A 21464-nucleotide genomic window follows, 5' to 3' on the forward strand; every position below is an offset into this window, starting at 1 on the left:
TAACATTTACAAACCAGAGCTTCATTAGGATCATTAGTACTGTGCTTTTAATCTATAGTGCATTATTTAAAATTCTATATGCTTCTATATGATCAAAGTTAAGAAAAATATATTAAAAATCAAATACTAAGTGAATTTGTTCTATACTGAAACATGTGGATGCTGGCTTTCAGACACCTGTATTTGTCAAACCGTGGAGTTGACTGGCGGGAAGCTGTTTAATTGTGCATTCATGCTGAGAGGGTGAGGGACACTGAAAGGCATCGTGTGACAAGAAAGACCGAGGGCGAGGTTTTTGGCCACAAACGGTTGGATTTCTGTAGAGGGGCAGAAGTTGTTCAGGGACTTATGTGTCAGTTGCTGAATTTTAAATGATGCAGGATGAGACGACCTTTAATAAAAAGAAAAAAGTGCACATTCCCCTTCTATTTGTATGGTCGAAGGAACCTAGTCACTTTGGAGCGCAGAAGTTTGATGAAGGAGCGAGGGAACATCTCTCTGGACTCTGCTGATGTGTACTTGAAGTAGTTCTGGGGGTGAGCAAGTACGTCAAAGAGAGCCTTTATTAACTTCTTGTCCTGCAGAAGGACAAAACAACATCGCATCTCAGTATCTATTATGAAGGAAAGAACATTTTTTGTTGTATTTACGTTTTTAGCTCCGCATGAAGACAAATGCAGGCATTGCAAAGCTTCACTTAATACCTTAAGTATCTCTTGGTGGTTTTCAGATGCGTAAAGCCTTCCATCACGGACTATATCCTCTATCAGCTGCTGGTAGTCCTCTAAAACACAAAAGGGAGAAGGAGGGATGGCATCTACTTCACACAACGAAGGTTGTGTGGAAACAGAAACAAACTCACCGTCATAGGTGACATATGGAACCTGAAAGCCTTTCCCACTGTTCCCCTCATTGGACTTAAACTGAATCCAAAGCTTTCGTGAGCGGGAGGTGAAGGCGATGGGCCGCTCATAGGTCTGACATGTCTCATAGGTCGTGATGGAGGTGGGCAGCGCTGGAGGAACAGGACAAAGGTGTTATGGTGTTTTACGTCCCTGTCACACGTGGATGCGCTGGATTCTTTATTGCACGGCTATCACGTGTGAAAAACGAAACAGGAAGTAGAAAAGCAGCACTTTCCTTTCAATTTAATGTCATCAGATTTCAAAACTGATCTCAGTTGATTCTGAGTCTGAGCCATAATACGGGCGAAACTAAAAAAGCTAAAAGGTCCTGTGGTGAGCTTTATCAGAGACCTTAGAGCAGTGAATCTCAAAAGGCGGCCTGCGGGTCACATCCAGCCCGCCAGACCTCTCCCCCCAACCTCCCAACCCTTTGGGCCATAACTCCCCCCACCTGGAGGACTTTAAAATTCAGCAGCAAAGTCAATGTCCCAAATATCAATAACTGTTTACGTTCTCCAAACTCAACTAAAACTACAATCAAAACAGTTTAGATGGAAAGCAAACCATTTTAAGTATTAATAAAATAAGATACAACAATACTTGAACTTTATTTTAGAAGAGCATCTGTCCCTCATGGTTTCTGCTGGAAAAACTCTAGCCCTTTAACAAAGTTAGTTGAGGACCTCTGCCTTAGAGGAACATTGAAAATAAACTGAAAATGTGATATAGGAGCACATTTAGCATAGAAACTATTTTATACTTGGGTTTTAACAAACAAAACTAGAACATTTGCTAACAAACTATGAATGGAATTAAAAATATTAGAAAAAGGACAAATTCAAAGATAAATTGGATCTATTTCACATCTGTTTGACCAACCATTCTTTCAGAAAGGTGAGGTAAAGTGATAAATGTTTAAGTTATATACATAATAGTCTATAAAAACATATTTATGAAGTTCTTTGCATAAAAGCCCTCTCACTTCAACTGACTTGATCAGTTTTATTCTTGACAGTTTCAGTACCTTCCATAATGAGCCATTTCAGGGCTCTGTCACTTTAAGAAAATGAACTGTTGCTGGCCATGCCCCCCGATAGGATGTTATGAGGTAAAGAGTTGCTGCTCTTCCAGCATGTGGTGATAGTGGTGATGTGTGTTTGTGTGTGGGGTTCCCTCTGCAAATTTTCCCATTTGTGACATCACAATCTGGTACATTTTTAAATGGCTCATTTTAGGAACAAATTGCCAAATCAAACACTGACAGAAAATGGATTAATGTTTGTTTTTTCACTTATGAAATGTTTATAGAGACAGTAGAGATTCAGATAGCAGCAAAAAATGCAAGAAGTGAGTTTTGCATAATATGGCCCCAGTCAGTGAGATCTCTTATGGGACACGCCCATGAATCATGCACTCAGTCCTGTTTAATATTTAGCATTAAGGAGGAAGTATTTTAGAAAGGTTTCTGTGTGAGGTTGGGAGCAGGCTCAGATGTGAAAAAAGATGATTGGAAACTGGAAAGTTGGATACCAGGCTTTTCCTGCTGAATAAAATATGTAAATACACATAGAGTGGAAATCTCTTCATATAAAATCACAAGCTCTCCAAAACAAATAGCAAATCTCTTTACCACTCTTTCTCATAACCAGCACATCTCCACATTCATCTTCGATGGGGAGGAAAATCTCAGGCACAACAATGAGGATGCGCCTTTTATGTGGTGGATTTATGGTCCAGACACAATCCACGTTGGACGGGTAATCTCCTGGGTAGTTAGGGGACTCGATGTAGCCAGTGTAGTCTCCCAGTTCCCCTCCACACAGCTGGTCTGAGGAAAAAGGAATGTTTTCATTTAAAACTCATTTGATGCTGAATAACATCAACCAACCATCCAAAAACACCGCCCCACGGTGGCTAAGATTAATACTAGATAGAAATAGGAAGCTCTACTTTTGCAGTGGGATACATTAGTGGCACCATCAAAGTCAGTTGTGGTGTTTCCAGGGCAGGCGATGCAGTAGTTTTGTCCAAACTCAGACTGGTATGTCCCTGCTGGACAGCGGATGCAGCGATGGGTACTGGAGTTGTAGTGATGTCCTGGAGCACAGTGGACTTTCAAAGAGAGACACAGTATATATTAAAATATAGAACTAAACAAAATGACATCTTTAAAATATGTGGAGAGAGATGGTGAAATATTAAGACCATATAGGAGCTGGTGAAGACAAACACAGCCTAACCTTTGGCCTCACAATCCCTGAAGGAAACAGAACCTTCATACTTGGTCATGAGGCCTCCCCCGCATGGGAAGCACATAACCCGACCCGGTTCTGGCTGGTAGGAGCCTACAGGACAAGACTGGCACGGCCGGAACCCATCGGCAGAAAACTGACCTGCTGGACACTGACCTGTGGGACACACAATAATAAACAATGCATTTTTGTCTCAAATTGATTCTCAGCCAAACAACTTTGAGCTCATACAGATTCAGGTTCTTATCTTGTCACAAGAAAACCAAAAATTGGTGAACTTTTTCAAACATTATCTGTGTACGATCAGCCTTTCTTTAAGCTGAACCCTAACACTGACTTCACACTGGAGGCATCAGCGGCGCCGAACAGCAGAGGAACGGTTTACTCGCGTGTATTCCACACAAGAAGAGTCTCAGCCATGGAGCAGCTTCTCCCCCGTCCTCCTCGCTCGACTCGCAAGATCATAAAATCCTTCGAAACTTCAAAGGTCTTGGTTTGTTTATGGTGTCCGCCATTAAACCAAAAGAAGAAGAAGATCACTTTTGATATGATTGGTTGAGGTCATATCTGATGTAGTTCCCCTCTACAGTCAGGATTAAAGCCATGAAACACACCATTGCATTTCTTGAAAGATGCTGGGAGTAAATAAGCCGTTAGGTCACAAGTATTGACATAATCTACATGGAAAAGAAATCACATCACTGCAATAGACTTTTGTTTTGAAAATTACTAAACATTTTACACTGAAACAGTGTGTGATTTCCTGTCTAGCCCTATGTTAATTGTGGAAATTGACGTGTTCCAAAAGCGGCAAAAATACAGTTTAATCCGATCTTTAGAGGCGTGGTGCAGCACGGCGTGCTGTCTTTGGGACACGCCTGAAAATGTCCTCGCTGCAGTCAGTTTGGATCAACACATAGACTGCAGGGCTGGGTGATATGGCCTAAAATTAATGTTACAGTACATTAAAGAGTTCCCCTTGATAACGACAAATGGACGATAACTACATGTATGCGCAAAAACAAAAGTTGTCCACTAGATGTGGCTGTCACGTGTATTATGCTGAGTCATGTCTTCATGTGACTTGAGGTGGTACAACTTCTTAAAGTGACATGAATGTCGCCAACCCACATCCATCTTTCTAGTTGTTAATGCCAAGTTCATTGACATGGAAACAATGATATCGGTTACAGTCAGAAATGTTCGATAATGATATATTTTTTTATTTATTCTTATTGATTATTGGATTGCATTTGAGGCAGTGTTGCTCTGTTGTTCCACGCCACTGATGCCTCCAGTGTGAAATCGGAGAAGATCAGGAGTGGGGGATCCAGGTACCCTGAGGGTCACTATCCTGCATGTTGTTGTTTCCCTGCCTTGACTCACCTGATTTGAATCAGCAGGTGATTAAGAGGCTTCTGCAGAGCTTCATGAGCTGATGAACAGGTGATTCAACCACTGAATTTGGAGCAGGGAAACAACTGAAACATGCTAGATAGCGACACTAGAGGACCATGGTTTCCAACCCCACCTCAATATCCACAGAAGTAAACTTTCAGACGTGATCAAATGGGATTCGTGAGTTACCTCCACACTGAGACACATTCTTGGCACCAGTGATTCCTTGTTCTTCAGTACCAGGACATGGCTCACAGGACAGCTGCCCTTCCATGTCCTGGTATGTTCCCGGAGGACACTGGACACACTGCTCCTGCTTCCCACTGTAAAACGTGCCTACACTACAGCCCACTGGGGAACAAAACACAGGAGTGATTTCTTCTTCTAGCTTCACACAGTATGGCAAACTAGGCAGCCCCATTAATTCCAGACATACCGCATTTTCCATCTTGGAAGACTTGGCCCGTACTGCAGGTCTCAACTCCCTCTGGTATCCTGGAAGGTTTCTGGGCCACTTCATACTCTGTTCCAGAAAACTGGATGTAGAACTGTTGTTTGTTGATGGACTTCCTGAGTGTCCGCATGGCACTCTGCAGCTTCTGCTTCATTTTGTTCCGAACACAGTCGACGTTGCAGGAGTCTAAAAACATAGTGAGGTGATTTTTAATTATTGAATAGATAGAGATAAAAATATAGCCAACTTGTTCTAATTCTAGTCTGTTCATATTTTTATTTCTAAATAAAGCTCAGACCCTTCGTACAACCATCCCACCTGATGCTTCATCCTCCTTCATCTCCATTTCAAACTCGGCCGTGATGAGGGAAACCTCTTTCGATGGAGATTTGCGACCTCTACGACGCTTTTTTGATGAGTCACATTTGAGGTTGACAAATGTTACTTGACAATCATCTGTGCAGGGGAACTGGCCTCCTTACAGAGTAGAAAAATAGCAACATCCATGGAGTTGTAGAAGAATAAGTGACATCACAGACTAATTTGACTTTGTTGCTTCATGCGAGATGTTCTACCGTATACCTTGGATATTCTGCTTGGATAAGTCTTTGTGCTTCTCCTTGTTGCGGGGACTCAGGTGACACTTTGCATCCTTGATCTTAAACTTAGCCTTCTGCTTTATGGGAGGGGCCAGTGGATCTGTGTTTACAAAAATCGAAAGAAAAACAAGGCTGTTAAAGCAACAAAGTGTGTTTTATGTTATGCATTTGAATGTTTCCCAACTGGAACAATTTTACCGTTTTATATTTTTACTTAAAGAGTCAGTCATCACCCTGCCAGAGTCTTACTCCACCCATACTTCCTGTCTGAAGGAAAGGAGGTGTCGCCTGGTGGACCAAGAGGGTGGTGCTGCAGCTGTGACTGACAGCACCACCCACATTCCCACTCCTGCATGCAAACTCTCGCAGTCTCTCCATCACAGAATCCAGCCATTAACAAGCATGTGTGTGCACGCACACACACACACACACGCACACATACGCACGCACGCACGCACGCACGCACGCACACACACACACACACACACACACACACACACACACACACAGGGGCAGACAGAGAAACAGCAGAAGCTGGAGTATTTTCTCTTCACCTCCTTCACCAGAAAAAAAGGGAGGAAATGTTTATTTGAAGGAGGCGAGGGGCTCTGAGCTGCATCGTTTCGTATCGGCTCACGAATGGCCGAGCCATCTGGAGGAGTGGCCAAGACTCGGCTGCAGTGCAGTCCTGTCACAATGTATACCAACATCACTGGGTACCTCTCAAGCCTGATTCATCATTAAGCAAAGGCACATTTGCACCCCCGCTGCTGCAGTGTCGTACCTCCTCTGTATTCATACTGGCCTGACACTGTTGCAAAGAAATTCTCAGACTTTGATGGTCCTTCAGTTAATCCTGTCAAGAGAATACTTTGCTGATGCTAGTTTTCTGGCGCTGTAGTTTCCGGATCTGCTCAGCGCCTGCCGATGATGTCATCACCCTATAGCAATACCACTCAGCCAAAATAAATTGCATCTCTTTTTCGATTCTGTTCTTTCATATGTTTTGGAAAGAGTCTATTATTTTTGTTATTAAATTCATGTTTTTGAACGTGGTCGTAGAACTCGTACGTCATACGTCCAGCCAATCATCTAGTGTGACGTCATCGATAGGAGCAGGAGCCCGAGCCGGCCGGAAGAAAACATAGCATCTAATTTGGCGTTTACCAAAGAGGCAAGACCTATGCCCTATGTACTTTAGATCCAATATTCATGGTAATACTGTTCGAAGCCGCCAATATTTTTTAACGACTGAACATCATTTTATCCATTTTCAACAACATTTGGATGGATATTTCCAGAGATTAATGGTAAAAACTACACATTGTGTCTTTAAGGATGAATAAAGAGATGGGGACACCTTGTAGAACATTCTGAGATTTAAATAAAACACATTTAGAGGTCAGCAGTACTGCGTGTGTTGTGCTGCTGGATTTACTGTACCAGCACAAGATGGTAAAGCAGAAGTGGCATTAGTCTTCGGAGGAGTATTACCAGGCTGGACGGAAACTCCACAGCTCAGCGTGTAGTTCTCCGGATCTGCAACAAACATGTTAGACTTTGATGAGAGTACGTGCAACCAAGCGAGACTGCAGGATGTTTGGTAGTCTTACTGAGAACGCAGCTGTGGGAGTCGGAAAAAGTTTTTAAAATGTTTAATGGTCGTTTCATACTGTTATTTTCAAAATCATGCCGAGAGCAGACGTGTATGCTTCCATGTGACCCCAACACCGACCATAAAATTAAAGCCAGAATGAAAGATGTATTAATGTTGTTTTTGTCCCCTGACACACGTGCACACAAAGATGCATTTCACATAAGAAATGAGGGGTGAAGCCTTAGGAAATCGTAAAAGCAAAATGATTAAATAAGAGTGCAGCTTACACTGAACCACAGGAATTTTACACAGCTTCCACCTCTCTAAAACTAAGATGACTCCAAAAGAACAGAAAAACAAATCTTTCACTTCATGCCTCAGAGCTGTCAATCTTTCTTACACAATGTCTGCCAAGTCAAACTGAGCAAGGGCTGTATTACGGGAAAAACGGCACGATCAAAGAATGTAATCAATTTACAGATGCGTGTTAAGTACTATTGCAGCAGGAGAGGCAGGGGTGTTAGCCAAAGTGCTGGACTGGGTGAAGCCAAGAAAACCTAGCAGGGTGAAAAACACATCACTCTGCACCTACAGCTCGCTCAGGAGTTCATAAATACAGCAATGAATAGCGTGAGCAGCTTCAGGCATCAGTGGAAGAACAGCTGCAGCTACTACCTGGGACCACCAGAGGGCAGCAGGTATGAGAAAAACCATCACCTCTCATTTTAAGGTCAGGGCACCGCACTCCACAGAAAACCTGAAAAGGCTCAGGTGAGCCATTATAGTTTGATTCAAATTCTACTCCACTTAAACACAGTCCCCTTACACTGGAAAAAAGTTTAAACCAAAACAGTCAAATTCTGTTAATTAAGAAAGCAGAAGTTATGGTGAAAGAATAATTTTACTTCTGTTTAGGTCAAGTCTATAAAAATGGTAATCAGGGATTTCTAAAGTAGTTAAACAGTTTTGTGTACTAGATATCTCAGAAATGTCAATAACAAATTTACAGTACCATCACGAATGAATAGCACAGACACGAAAAAGGAAGGGTTGACAAATAAGTGATTCAAAACATCAGGTTTATGAAAACTCTGCAATGTATGCACGTATGCACTGGATTTTGACATTCTCTGAACATTTCCAGCAAATGAAGAATCATTTAGTGTTTACCTCAAATCCAGGTTTCAACCACAACCGATGAGAGCGTGGTTCAGGTATCAGCTGGTCTAGTGTCTGAAACAGGGCCAGACTGATCTAGATCTGTAGAAATCATTTAAACTCATCCAAATCTCACCTTTCAAACAGCTGTTTTCCCTTTCTGGACAAATCAGATCATGTCAGACACCACATCTGCTATGTGGTGTCCCCCCAGGCTCGGTTTTGAGCTAACTTCTGTTTTGACTTTATAAACACTGCCTTGGACATATCGTTCATAAATGTCTTCACTACCACTTTGACGCAGCTGACAACAACCTGTTCTGCTTCTTCAAGGATTCTGACTTCTTCAAACTGTTTGAATTATTTGAAAGCAGGGGCAGTTCTAGAAGGGGACCAGGGTGGGCCGGTGCCACCCTGACAGTAAGCTCTGACCCCTAAGTGGGGCCCCTGCTGAGGTCATCCTAAGAAATCATAAGTACAGATGTTTTAGATAATCTAGCCTTGTACAAGAACCAAAGCCTGTGAATACTTTTATCTAAAGTTCAAGTGAGATGCTGGGGGCGTATACTTTCATGTTATTATTGAGATAGATAACTGAGATACCAACGTATAATTCTTAAAAAATAGTAATAATTTGAAACTTATTAAGATGCTGTTGTATTTACATAACTAACTGAATTCAATGTAATTCAATTCAAGTCAATGTAATTTTACTTGGCCAATAAATCTGAAATCTGAATCTGAAATCATATTATATTGTTGTTATTACACACAAAAATGTGATATATTCTTACATCTGTTCCTCTCTAACAGAGTAGCCAGCCCTCCATCTAATGTTACTGTAAAACATCCTCTGCTTGACTTGCAACCAGAGATTACTAACTAGTAATAAAACAAAAGTAATGAATAAACAGACTGATTGTCTGCTGCCCAAAAAAGCGTGGCCTCGCTGTTCAGGCTTCAAGTTTACCTGCGAGAAAGTGAGCATTGGACGGGCATGACAGTGAGCAGACCTCTGCTCCTGCATTCCTGGTGCATGTCAGCTGGGCTCGTGGTGCTGGTTTTCCATTGGGAAGACATTTCACAGCCTCTGAGAAACACACAGATTACATCACCATATATCACCCAAACACAAGTACACACACCAGCATTAGGGTCTGCTCAGTTCATCATGCCACAAAAACAAAAGAAAAAATTACAGCTGGTGCTTACCAATGCAGTCCTTCTTATTCCAGTGAAGCTGTTGTCCGGGTGGACACACACACTCATAGCTACCCTGTGTGTTTATGCAGCCAAACTCACAGCTTCCATTGTTGATGCTGCACTCATCAATATCTGATGCAAAAACACAGGGACCATGTGGTGATTTCACTGAGGCTTCTAGAGTTTTCTCTTTAAATTGGTGCAGGTTCAAGGTGTGGAACACTGAAAACCATTTTTAATGAGAATTTCTGATTATAATCAGTCACTTTGAGTTTTTCATGCAGGCTGAACATGAAAAAAGTCTCCTACACCTTTCTCCTGCATCAGCTCCTGATAGAAAATAGACGGTGAAACTCTAGGACAGGGGTGCCCAATCCTGGTCCTGGAGGGCCGGTATCCAGCAGGTTTTGTGGTTTTCTGCTCCAACACACTTGATTAACTGGTTGAATCACCTGCGCAGCATCTCATCAGGCTCTGCAGAAGCCGGTTAATCACCTGTTGATTGAAATCAGGTGTGTTGAAGCCAAATTAAAACTAAAACATGCTGGATACTGGCCCTCGAGGAGCAGGATTGGGCACCCCTGCTCTAGGATTAGAAAATCCTGACAGATCTGTGTCACACTGTCTCTTAACATTCATGGACTCACCCATCTTGACTCACGACAGGAAAGGCAGTTGTTGGTTTAGTGTACAGGAAACAGCAGACAACTACCGGTACTTGACTAGTAGAAGCTAACTGCTAGCATTAGCAACCCCACCACACAGCAGAACTCCTCTAGGGTTGTGTTATTTGTGGAGATAAAACATCAGTGTTGCAAATCGGTGGTAGAGTTGCATTGCTGTTATCCAGCCTTCTGAAGCTCAACTGTGATGTGGCTCGTAGACATGAATACCTAGACGCATCATTGGACGTTGCAGAGTGTAACAGCGTCATCGCCATATTGAGTGGGTTCCTCTCTCTTCAAACCCAACTGGAGTCAAAGCAGGGTGAGCAGCTCTGGCGGTTTTTGTGCAGCCTACAGTTGCAACAACGGTTTACTACTGAAAACTGACAACGTGGGATTGCTATTGACTTTTCTTGCCTACCTGTTGGGATTTTATATTTATTTTACTCAATTATATTCATATTTAAATTCTCATGCTATATCATATGTCTGATTTTGTTAAAAATCATTAAAAATTAGTTTTTTAGTTTGGCAAACACCTTCTTCAGTAGAAATAAATGCACTGGGCACGATTGGGGACCCATCCAAGATGGCCGCTTACTACCAGTCCATATTGCATCTACCTATATAAGATGTCTGTGATGTGGCTCACTTTGGCCCAATTACAACACTCGCACTACACCCTACGGTCTGTGAAGTACACATGGAGGAAGTGCACAGTAAGGCTTAGAGTGTGTGGTACACAAGTGTGCAAATAATTGCCCAATCGGGACAGTGGCCATTGCGTCATCGACCACGACGCATGCCAGGATGCCGGTCGCTGTTTGTGCTACTTTCAAAAAACTTTATTAACAACTTTCAAACAAAAAATTAACTAAATTTACATGAATTGCTAGCTGCATTAAATCTTAGTCTAAAACATTCAGAGCATGAATAAATATAATTAATCGTCGTAAAATGTACTTCTTTCACTTGAAAATACATATTTTCAAAAAAGGCACTGGAGCCATTGTTCCGCCTTCTCAAAATTCCCATGCAGCAATGGATTATGGGTAATAGTGCAGATCAAGGGTGCAAAAGGGGCGTGGTCAACATCCCCACTTGACGATCGGGACACCCTACGCACTCGCACTCCTGGACTGGAATGCACAAATGAAGGGTGCAAGGGTGGAAATACGTGTATTGGGATTGGGCCTTCTACTTCCTGAAAATGGTGCGCCAGTGTTTTTCTTCCCAAGAATACAACTTACAAGGCATTCATCCTACTAGAGACCATTGGAAATGTATTGATTAAATGAGTGTTCAGCACCTTTAAAGCTCCCTTATAAACTCAGTTAAACATTTCTATAATTTCTATATAACTATGACCCTGCCAACAACATTCAGTTTTAAATTATTCACATATTAATACTTTTAGTTCAATTAAAGCAACAACTCTTAACACAAATCATGCCAGGGCTCTTTACAAAGCACACATTCCAAATGAAAATAGCTTATTGAGTTCAGTAGATTTTTCTAATTAGTTAAACTTTTCTATCTGAGGTAACCCCACAGATTCCACTGAGTTACTGACTCCTGACTTAAATAACAATCATTTTCAGTCATGATTAAAACAGCTCAGTTGGGAGTCTGTGAGTTGGTAACGTTACAGAAATACAAATGCTTATTCATGTAGATTATTTTATCAAAGCTAATGCACCTTCTGTTTCTTTGGTATTACTTCTAATTTTCCTTCTGTACTAAATTTTTATTAATGACACATCAACAATTACAAAAATAGAACTTCAGAGGAACATGCAGGAGTATAAATAATAAAGAAATCCTGTTGAAAACACTTTCACAGACTACATCCCATCAATGCTTTGGAGAATGATGGTCTTTATGTTTACTGAGCTGTGTTCATGTGTCATATTTTCATGATTAAAAGGAAGTGGGATTTTTGTCACCATCAGAATGTTTTCCCTGTTTTTTGTTTCAAGAATTTATAAATAGCAGCAGGTTGCATAGGCACGGTTCTAGAGTGGCAGCAGACGCAGCAGCCCTTTTGCTTCAGCTCACACTCCAGCTGAGTCCAAGCCAGCCGCTGTTTTACATAGTTCCCTCATGTCATAGCAGCAGGAGACATTAGAGCAGACACTCACCCCCACAGTGAGTGAGTCCATAGAGGATGTAGCCTTTTTGGCACAAACACTCAAAGCTGCCAGGATAGTTGACACATGTGTGGTCGCAGGCCCTCGCAAAGGAGCATTCGTCGATATCTGAGGTAGATCAAACAAATACAGCCAAGGGTTACTGTTGTGCAATTAGATACAAAAAAACCCCCAAAATATTTCCCTTCTGACTATGATCTGACCGGTTTTTGTTCACTCACAAGCAGCTGTATTTTCATAACTGATTTTGAGTTGTATCTGTTTCCTGTTGAATACCCCTAATGGTCTAAGAAATGTGTAAAAAAATGGTATAAAGGAAAATGAACAACATCTAGAGGTTATAATTAAAAGGTCTTGGTACTCCACACCCCAGTGAGATTATTGTGTTCACATCTGCATAAAGAAACCAAACAGATGTGGAAAATGGACCAAAAAAGAAACCAAAGAAGGACGGTTGGCTTCATCCGAACCCCTCTGGATGGCCAGGCATTGATATGAAAGCATGAAACACTACAGGTGAATAGGGTTGTCACGGTAACCGGTGTAGCGGTAAACTCCGGTAAAAGAGTTGACAATAATAATAACCGTCTTGTTTTTAAAAAAAAATATTATCTCTGTGGATTACCGTGGCTGCCGTGTAGGCGCGGTGACCCTTACCAGCCACCGTATCATCTGCTGAAGTTGCCGGCGGCACATGCGCACTTTGTTGTTTATGACCGCTGACGTCGTTAGGTCCGTTTTATGGGGGCTTCAGCCCACCTAAAATAATCACAAGCCCCCCTATCATTTTGGTTTATTTTATTTTTTCAGTTAACTTTTTTTTTTATTTGTTCACATGCTCAACACAATCACGACACGTGTATGGTACGAGTTTTTTAGTCTGAAACAGAAATAATAATTAATGAATATAGAACTACACCGTCGCACACAGGAAGTATCAAGAAAGAACTTCCTCCACTTCCTTAAGCCCGCAGCTTTGTTGACAAATCAGGGGGCGGGTCGATACAGAAAAACCTATATATCGATGAGCAAACCCTGCTCAGCGCTCATGTAAGTCACTCAGCATCACATTAGGGTAAGAAAGCAACAGCAGCACACCGTTAACATTTCAAGGTTATAGTTCAGACGAGAGAGGAAAATTCTACCGCACCGACATGCTAATGCTAACTCCGCTAGCATGTTTACATGCCGCAAACCATAATGAAAAGCTTTGATGTCAAGTAAAATGGTCGGAAAACTCCCCTGAAGTGACATGCTTAATGGGTCAGCCAGTTCATTGAGTGACTTCGTGCCACCAACTTGAGCGTACAGTAATGAGTCTGCACAAACAGAACCTGCTCTGCGCTTGTGTGCAGAAGCTGCAGCCCTCTCTATGGGATAAATTCTGCACATGCAAATCTCTCCCTGCTCTCCTCAACAAGTAGCCTCTCCAACAGTCAATCACAGACAGCTCTGTTTTATCCAATCAAAGCATGTCCAGGAAACACTGCTTTACAGAAAAACACCCATTTAACAGCTTATTGAACTGCTTTCTGCTGCTGGTTAGCTACCAGTCACCATCCACTGCCTGCAAGATAATTTGTTGTAATTCATGTGTCATGATTAGAGTGACCATATTTGACTTCCAGAAAAGACACATTGCCTATTCCTAAAACTGTTAAATTGCACTCTTTTCAGTTAAAAATGACTTTTAATTTCAACATATAAAGTGTTTCTTCTCTGTTTGGTTAGACATAAATGATCCCTTGATGTGTAAAAGGAAGTGAACAGTGGAAATGTCCCAGGAAAAGAGGAGGGTTAATCAACCTAATTAAATATAATTATATAAAGTCCTCTTTATCTGAAAAAAGTGCAATTTTCCTGCCAGTATTTCCTGGACATGCTTTGATTGCATAATGGAGAGCTCTCTGATTGGCTGACAGAGAGGCTACATTGCTTTGTAAATTGCAAATTGAGCAACAGCAGGGAGATTTGTGCAGGCAGAGATGGAGTTGAGCATGCAGAGAGAGGGCTGCACATGACTGCAGAGCAGGTGTTACTCTTGCAGATTGATCACTGCACGCTCCAGTTGGTGGCACAAAAATCACTCCACACTAAAAACCTGAATCAGAATATGGCCGAATGTATATTATTGACCGTTTTTCTATATTATATATTTTTTCTATAATATATATATATTATATTATAGGTACATATATGTATCTATAATAAACAGCCAGTTTTATATGTGTCTCATATATTTAAAAGCTATATGAAAACATATATTAAAACCTATATGTTTATATGAATTCTTTCCATGAGGGTTGTCAATTGCTTAATATTTCCTATGTTTACCTATGGTAAAGAAAGGAGATGTTGTACCCGTCTAACTTTAACATACATTTTGGCAGCTCGATGTGATGTTATGGAAAATGCCATCATCATGAGCAACCAAACATAGGCTATATTAGGCTAACAGTTGTCCATATTCTGTCCCATTTATCCACCAATGGCTGTTTCAGTTATTGTGAGTGAAAACTAAATGGCATAGTAGCATTTGTCTTGGCATTAGAAATTGAAAATGTTTTTCAATGTGTTGCTAGATGGATATACGAAGATTTTTTAAGAGAGTGAGTGAGGAACAGGAGAGAGACCAGGTGGTTGATGCTGAGGAGATCTGCATGGTCAAGGTCAGTGATCTACAGAGAAAACAGGGGCGAGCGCACCGTTATGAGCATTTACCTGAGCACAAAGTTCCCAAGCAAAATTGAACAGTTTTCTATTTAGGAGTGAACAGGTAAGAGACACTGAGAAAAAAATAACTATAATTATCATGTGACCTGCAACCTTATGTCAAGTTGTATCTGTACAGTTGACTTTCTGTATTATAAGTTCTACTACTTGCTGGATATTTTTATATATACTGTTATTTTGTCTTGTAATTGTTAATTACATACTCCTTTATTCCATATCATAGCAGTGTTATTCATATATTAAAACTGTCAACTGCACACTCATTTGGCAGAATAAAAGTTTTACAATTATTCATTTGTTCTTTATTGTCACATTTCAGTAACAGTTATAATTAAACAAGTTGTAATTGAACAAATAAATGACTACAACATTTCCCCCTGTTAAGTGCAGTAGACTGAAATGAATAGCTTTATTTGGAAATATAACATATCTAATTTTTAATGGACTTACATAAAATCTTTCTTCAACATAGACCCCACTAATGAACTGATTAAGTGTTATTTTTTATAAAAAGAAGAGAGAAAATGCACAAAAGTAGGAAAGGAAAAGAAAGTGATAAAATAATAGGTTTTGTTAAATGTTCTTCAGATAATGAATTAATTGACAAAGTTTTTGCAGGGTGGGACAAAAAAACGTTCGAGGTCAAGCTCCTGGGGCTAAGCCCCCCCCCCTATATCTCAATCCTAGTGACGTCCATGTTTATGACCAAAACTTTCTTGAAGCTAAAGCTGAAATAATGGCCAAAGGAGGAGACGGTAGCACTCAGGACATTTCTTATCCCTCAAAGAAGACAAAGTCGGAAGTACGGGCATTTTTTTTGATATTTGAAGAATGCCGAGGGACAGTTTATAGAAGACGGCTATCCTGTTTGCAGCACGTGCAGAAAACGTGTCTGTGAAAGGCAGCAATGCTTCAAATCTCATGACACATCTGCGTGACCATCACCCACAACTCTAAAGTCAACGCAAGGCAAGCTAACGTTAGCGTTTTAGCTAAAATGCGTGATCTGAGGATTTGGGTTGAGGGAGAATGCAACGAGTCGCTATATAAAGCAGCCGCAGCACCGCTACCTGCATATAAACCGTGTCGCGGACACCCCAAGATGATGCTATGCATTACGGGGCTCCCAGGGGCAGATAAGAGTTGGTCTCTCTCCGAGAATAATTATGAATTTAACAATGATTACAGCCTGATGACATTTTCCCAAATCTGCTAAGCTCACTGGAAGGACACAAACCGAGGACAATATTTTCCTGATATAGGGTTTATTACTCAAGTAAGGGTAAAAAAAAAAGTATCTGATTAGAAGGCTACTTGAGTACTGAGTATCATCTGATCTAATATTTTTAAAATGATGACATGAAACAGACAAAGAATAAGAAGTTATGGGCAAATATTGCCGTTTTAAAGACTAAAGGGGAAATATGCAAACAAATAAACAACATAATTACAAAATAACAAATTTTAGGCAAAATTTAAACACAAACTGAGGACAACATTTTCCTGATATACAGGGTTTATTTAGTAGTCTGAAAATGTAACACGTTTAGAAAAATACCGCGATAATACCGAAAACCGTGATAATTTTGGTCACAATAACCGTGAGGTTAAATTTTCACACCGTGACAACCCTACAGGTAAATAGACTTAATGTAAAACAAATCTTAAAGGGTTTCCAATGAAAAATACAAAAATAACTAATGCATTTGTTTAAAAAACAGTCCTAAACACCAAAAATGACTAAGAAACAAAGTCAAACTATAAAATGCACAAGAAAACACCATTAGGTTAGTTCCTCGTCAGTGTGTTTAATCCACTTTATAAAAGAACTCTGGTGTATTTATTTAACACTTCTGACAGATGTTGAGAAGGTGCGTCATCGTTTATCTGCCAGCTAAACGGTAACAATCCTGGCTGTCTTTCCAGGAGACGAGTTGGATGGAGGAGTCTTTTCATTGGAAAGAGCTGCTGTTATCTTCAGCGTTAATTCTTCAGCCTCACTCATCGTTATTGCTCCTGATGGTGGACTCAGTAACAGTAATGAGCCGCTCTCTCAGCTTTCATCAACAGTTCAGAGAGAATTCATCTGTTTGGGCCAGAGTGATTTAACATTTTTGTGTTTTGGCTCCAGAGATTTCTATTGCACTCAGTTCTCTTCAACATTTTTGCTACTTAAAACCTGTTTGGTTTTGAATCCTGATCAGCACACATAGAAGCAAAGACAATGTGTTAATCTAATAAAAGATAAACTGAGATAAATAAGTATTTTTTATTCACACCTAATAATTGAAGATTTTGCACATTTGGATAAACTGAACTGGAAAAAATCTTTTTCAGTTAAAAACAGAAAAGAAACAGATGAACTTATAGATGAAAATAGACAAGTCCTTTATTGTACTCAGTGAGGAAAATTAGATGTAACAGCAGGTAGATTCATGAGAATCATAAATGGCTGTAAAATGAATAAGAATTATATAATGTTAAATATATTTTTAAAAATCTAATTTACCACATTTTATTTATCTGACATTTATTTAAAGAATAGTAATCTCATGAGATGCTCCATCTCGTTTGCAAGGGGATCCTCTTAAACAAAACAGCGACAGACGGCAACCGAATGCAAACTAGTAATAATAATAATAATAATAATAATAATAATAATAATAATAATAATAATAATAATAATAATAATAATAATAATGAATAAATAATCACCAAAAACTAAAAGCAGTAGGGATGCAAAGCTGTGCGCTGGGCTTGATGGGAACATTGGTGGTCTAGAGTCAGTTGCTGTGTGTGTGTGTGTGTGTGTGTGTGTGTGTGTGTGTGTGTGTGTGTGTGTGTGTGTGTGTGTGTGTGTGTGTGTGTGTGTGTGTGTGTGACAGTGATGTCACTATGGTGTAGCGAAGACTAAATAAGATTTCAACCAAGCTCATCAGCTTCTCTGGGCATCAAGCAACTGGATCAGGGGTCAAATGGATGGCTGAGTTCATAATGTCATGGTCTGCGTCTGCCCCCTCCTTTATGTGTCTCCTGATGTTTCTCCATCCTCTCTAGTTTCCCTTCTGTGTCTCATAGCGCCCTCATGTGTCCTTTGTCTGCATCTCTATATTGTGTCTTCTGTTTGTAGGCCTGTTTGTCATTCCCTTAGGTCCGGTGTTCATTTAGTTATCCTCTGTCCCTCCAGTTGCAGCTCCAGCCTCTTGTTCCCCAGCCCAGTATATGTGTGTGTGAGTTATTTATGTCTGTGTGTGTGTGTGTTAGTCCTTCCCGCAGCCTTTTAGTTTGGATTTGTAGTTTTAGGTTTATCTGTCCTCCTTTGGTTCTGTTTCCCCATTTAGGAAATTATTGTCACCTGCCTTCCCTCCAGCCCTCACTCCACACACCTGCTTCCTGTTCCCTTAATTACTCCTCCCTGTTATTTAAGCCCTGTCTTGTCTTTGTCTTGTGTCGGTCCATTGTGGTAATTCTGTCAGTCTTCTCGTGTTGTCTCTAGTGTTTTGATCTCCTGCTCAGCTCTTTTAGATAGTTTTTTGGCTCCAGCCCATTTGGATATATTTTTGTTTCATTCATCCTAATAAAAGGATTTTACTTTATATCATCTCCTGCCTCGTGTCATCTTGGGTTCCTGCATTTTGGGTCCTACCAACACCGAAACGTGACACATAAATGCTAAAGCTAACTAAATATATATATATATATATATATATATATATATATATATATATATATATATATATATATAATGTAGACACCTGGTTGCTGCTAAATGCACCAGCTCACTGTGAAGTTGTATTTTACCAAATAACTTAACAGGTTTCTATGTTTACTGGGTGAAAAAGTAAACATTTAGCACTGACTTGAATCTGCAGACACTGAATTAAAACTCCACCTAAATGGTCAGCTGGTTGATTACAAATGCTGATGCTAAAACTGTAAAATAAATAAATAAATAAAAAGACACTAAAAAAATGAATAAGAAAATATCAGTATTCAGTTTGAGACAGTTCCCCTCTGTGTTATAACCAACTGGGTGCTTATTTATCCAGCATCAAACATCGATCCACTAAAAATGGAGGGCAGCTCTACAGCCTTACCTGGTTTACATCAGGTTTCTCCATGAGACAAAATATGAACATGTTATAACTGAGTTTGTAATGCAGAGGAAGTTAAGGCCAGGATTCTTAGTAAATAGTCAGGCAAATATCCATGTGAGGACTTTGAGAAGGCTTGTTTGTTTAGTTGGAACCAGCTCAGAGCCAGATTAACTCGGGAGAGCACACAGGAGCTGCTGCTGTACGAAATATGCCTTTTATTTTGGCCTCTATGAATACATACAGTCTTTAATCTTTAGAAATAGCTTAGAGCATTATTTCTACAAATCTGCCAGTTTTATTAGGATTTTAGATTTTTTCCACTCGGCTAGTGTTTTCTAAAAAAAACTGAGCAGAAACTGAAGATCCATCAAATAATCCAGATAATCCTTATTTAGGAATCAATGTCAGAAACTACATTTTTATGCCTATACAATAGTATTGTTTGGGATTTCCTTTTTTTTCAGCATTGAGTAAAAACACAACAATCTGCAATGGTTGGTTGCAATGGTGTGTTGAAAAGCTGTCTACTTTGAGTAGACCCAACACTGGCTCACCCTTTGAGTTAGGTGCCTTTTTGAAAACACTGACTGGATGATTCAGATGACTGCTAACCCAAACTCCCACAAAAACTGTAAATGACAAACAAAAAAGATCAGTGTAGCATCACGGAAGGTCCTCTAATTTGTGGCAAAGGTCACATTTACCCAGCTGGGTCAAACAGTACTTTTAAATCCACAGATTAACCAAGGAGCTATGATGTCTGGAAGAACATATCACCATATCTGCTGCTGTTCCGTCCCAGAAGAAGGACACTTAAAGTTCACGATAATAATTGAATAATAATATTAATAAACTCTTTGATTTTATTACTGTTTATTACAATCATCATAAATGATCACTTGGTTCAGTATAAAGGTATTCTAATGACATGAAATGAATTATTATGCTTTGGGTATAATAATGATTAATTATGATTATGGTTGATGACAGGAATGTCTGTTTAGCAAATCAGAAGGCCAGCTTCCACCTTATCCATCTAACACAGAGTTATGATAAATGAATGATAAATGACCCACACTTGTATAGCGCCTCTCAGAGTAACCCCCAAATTCCACTACCTCTGTTCCGCTCCGGTCCGCCCCCGCCTTCCGCAGCCGCTCGCTTCCGAACTCAATTTTTACTGGTACCCGCTCTACAACGGCTCGGCTCCGGTGCGGAGACCTGAGGTGGGCAAACAAGCATGCGCGGGATTTTCGAGATCTTGCGATACAGTCCGAGCAATAAAAGCGGAAGTTAGATCCAAACACCCGTTGTGTGGGAGAAGCATCGGCATGAACTGTTTAATTTGCCCATCATTTGTGTTGAGAGATCAGCAGTGTTTGAATCAACAAAGTGTGACTACTTTGATAGTAGAAACTGTATTTATGGCTTACTTTTGTGCATTTAAACTTCAGCCGCCATTGATAGTTGTTAAAAGTTGTTAAACCTGTACATATGAAACAAAAAATGCTTTTTGTTTATCGATTTATTGTGAAAAACAGAAGTTGTGCTTGCTCCTTTTCCTGTTGGGCAGTTGTGATTTCTGTCCATTTACTGCGGAGGTGCTCCGGTGTCCGGCGAAAATAGGATCGATTCTATTTTTGCCGGACGCCGGAACAGAGGGCGGCGCACGGCGCCGCACTGCCGGAGCTCGGCCGCAGTAGTGGAATAGCTCTGATTGACTACAACAGGACCAATTTTGCTCCGGCGTTCGTGTCGGAGCGGAGGTAGTGGAATTTGGGGGTAAGGACTCCAAAGCGCTTTACACTACAGTGTATCATTCACCCATTCACACACACATTCACACACTGATGGTGATGAGCTACGATGTAGCCACAGCTGCCCTGGGGCGCGCTGACAGAGGCGAGGCTGCCGAGTACAGGTGCCACTGGTCCCTCCGACCACCACCAGCAGGCAACGTGGGTTAAGTGTCTTGCCCAAGGACACAACATTGTCCGGAGCCAGGATCGAACCTGCAACCTTCTGATTACTGGACAACCCACTCAACCTGTTGAGCTACTGCTGCCCACACATGTTTTTGACGCATGACCAAAGCTTTCTTGCTGAGAGAGTGGGAGTGTTCTGAGAGTTTTGTAAAATAACCATCACCAGCTTCAAGTCAGTTCTTGAACCAACATCATCCTGAGGAGACAGGACGGCCGCCCTGACCCTCTGCCAAGCTGTTCTGTCACGCCGACAAGACTAGCTGAGAAT

General features: G+C 40.7%; 1 protein-coding gene across 3 annotated transcripts in view; it reads right to left on the reverse strand.

Annotated features, from left to right (window-relative positions):
- Positions 1-207: 207 nt before the first annotated feature.
- Positions 208-21464, reverse strand: part of scube1 (signal peptide, CUB domain, EGF-like 1) — a 187911-nt gene continuing 166654 nt past the window's right edge. For 2 of the 3 annotated variants that reach the window (XM_015953650.3, XM_054739471.2), the window contains 14 exons: positions 12373-12489; positions 9576-9698; positions 9334-9453; positions 7052-7147; positions 5592-5708; positions 5328-5486; positions 4992-5195; positions 4745-4906; positions 3146-3313; positions 2856-3017; positions 2536-2733; positions 863-1015; positions 705-784; positions 208-578 (listed from right to left, as the gene is read on the reverse strand). In XM_015953650.3, coding sequence (XP_015809136.1) covers positions 426-578; positions 705-784; positions 863-1015; positions 2536-2733; positions 2856-3017; positions 3146-3313; positions 4745-4906; positions 4992-5195; positions 5328-5486; positions 5592-5708; positions 7052-7147; positions 9334-9453; positions 9576-9698; positions 12373-12489 — 2012 coding nt within the window. In that variant the 3' untranslated portion in view covers positions 208-425. The remainder of the gene's footprint in view (positions 579-704; positions 785-862; positions 1016-2535; positions 2734-2855; positions 3018-3145; positions 3314-4744; positions 4907-4991; positions 5196-5327; positions 5487-5591; positions 5709-7051; positions 7148-9333; positions 9454-9575; positions 9699-12372; positions 12490-21464) is intronic. The other variant, XM_054739470.2, reaches the window with a different exon arrangement.

Source organism: Nothobranchius furzeri, chromosome 1, assembly GCF_043380555.1.
Source record: "Nothobranchius furzeri strain GRZ-AD chromosome 1, NfurGRZ-RIMD1, whole genome shotgun sequence".
NCBI lineage: Eukaryota > Metazoa > Chordata > Actinopteri > Cyprinodontiformes > Nothobranchiidae > Nothobranchius > Nothobranchius furzeri.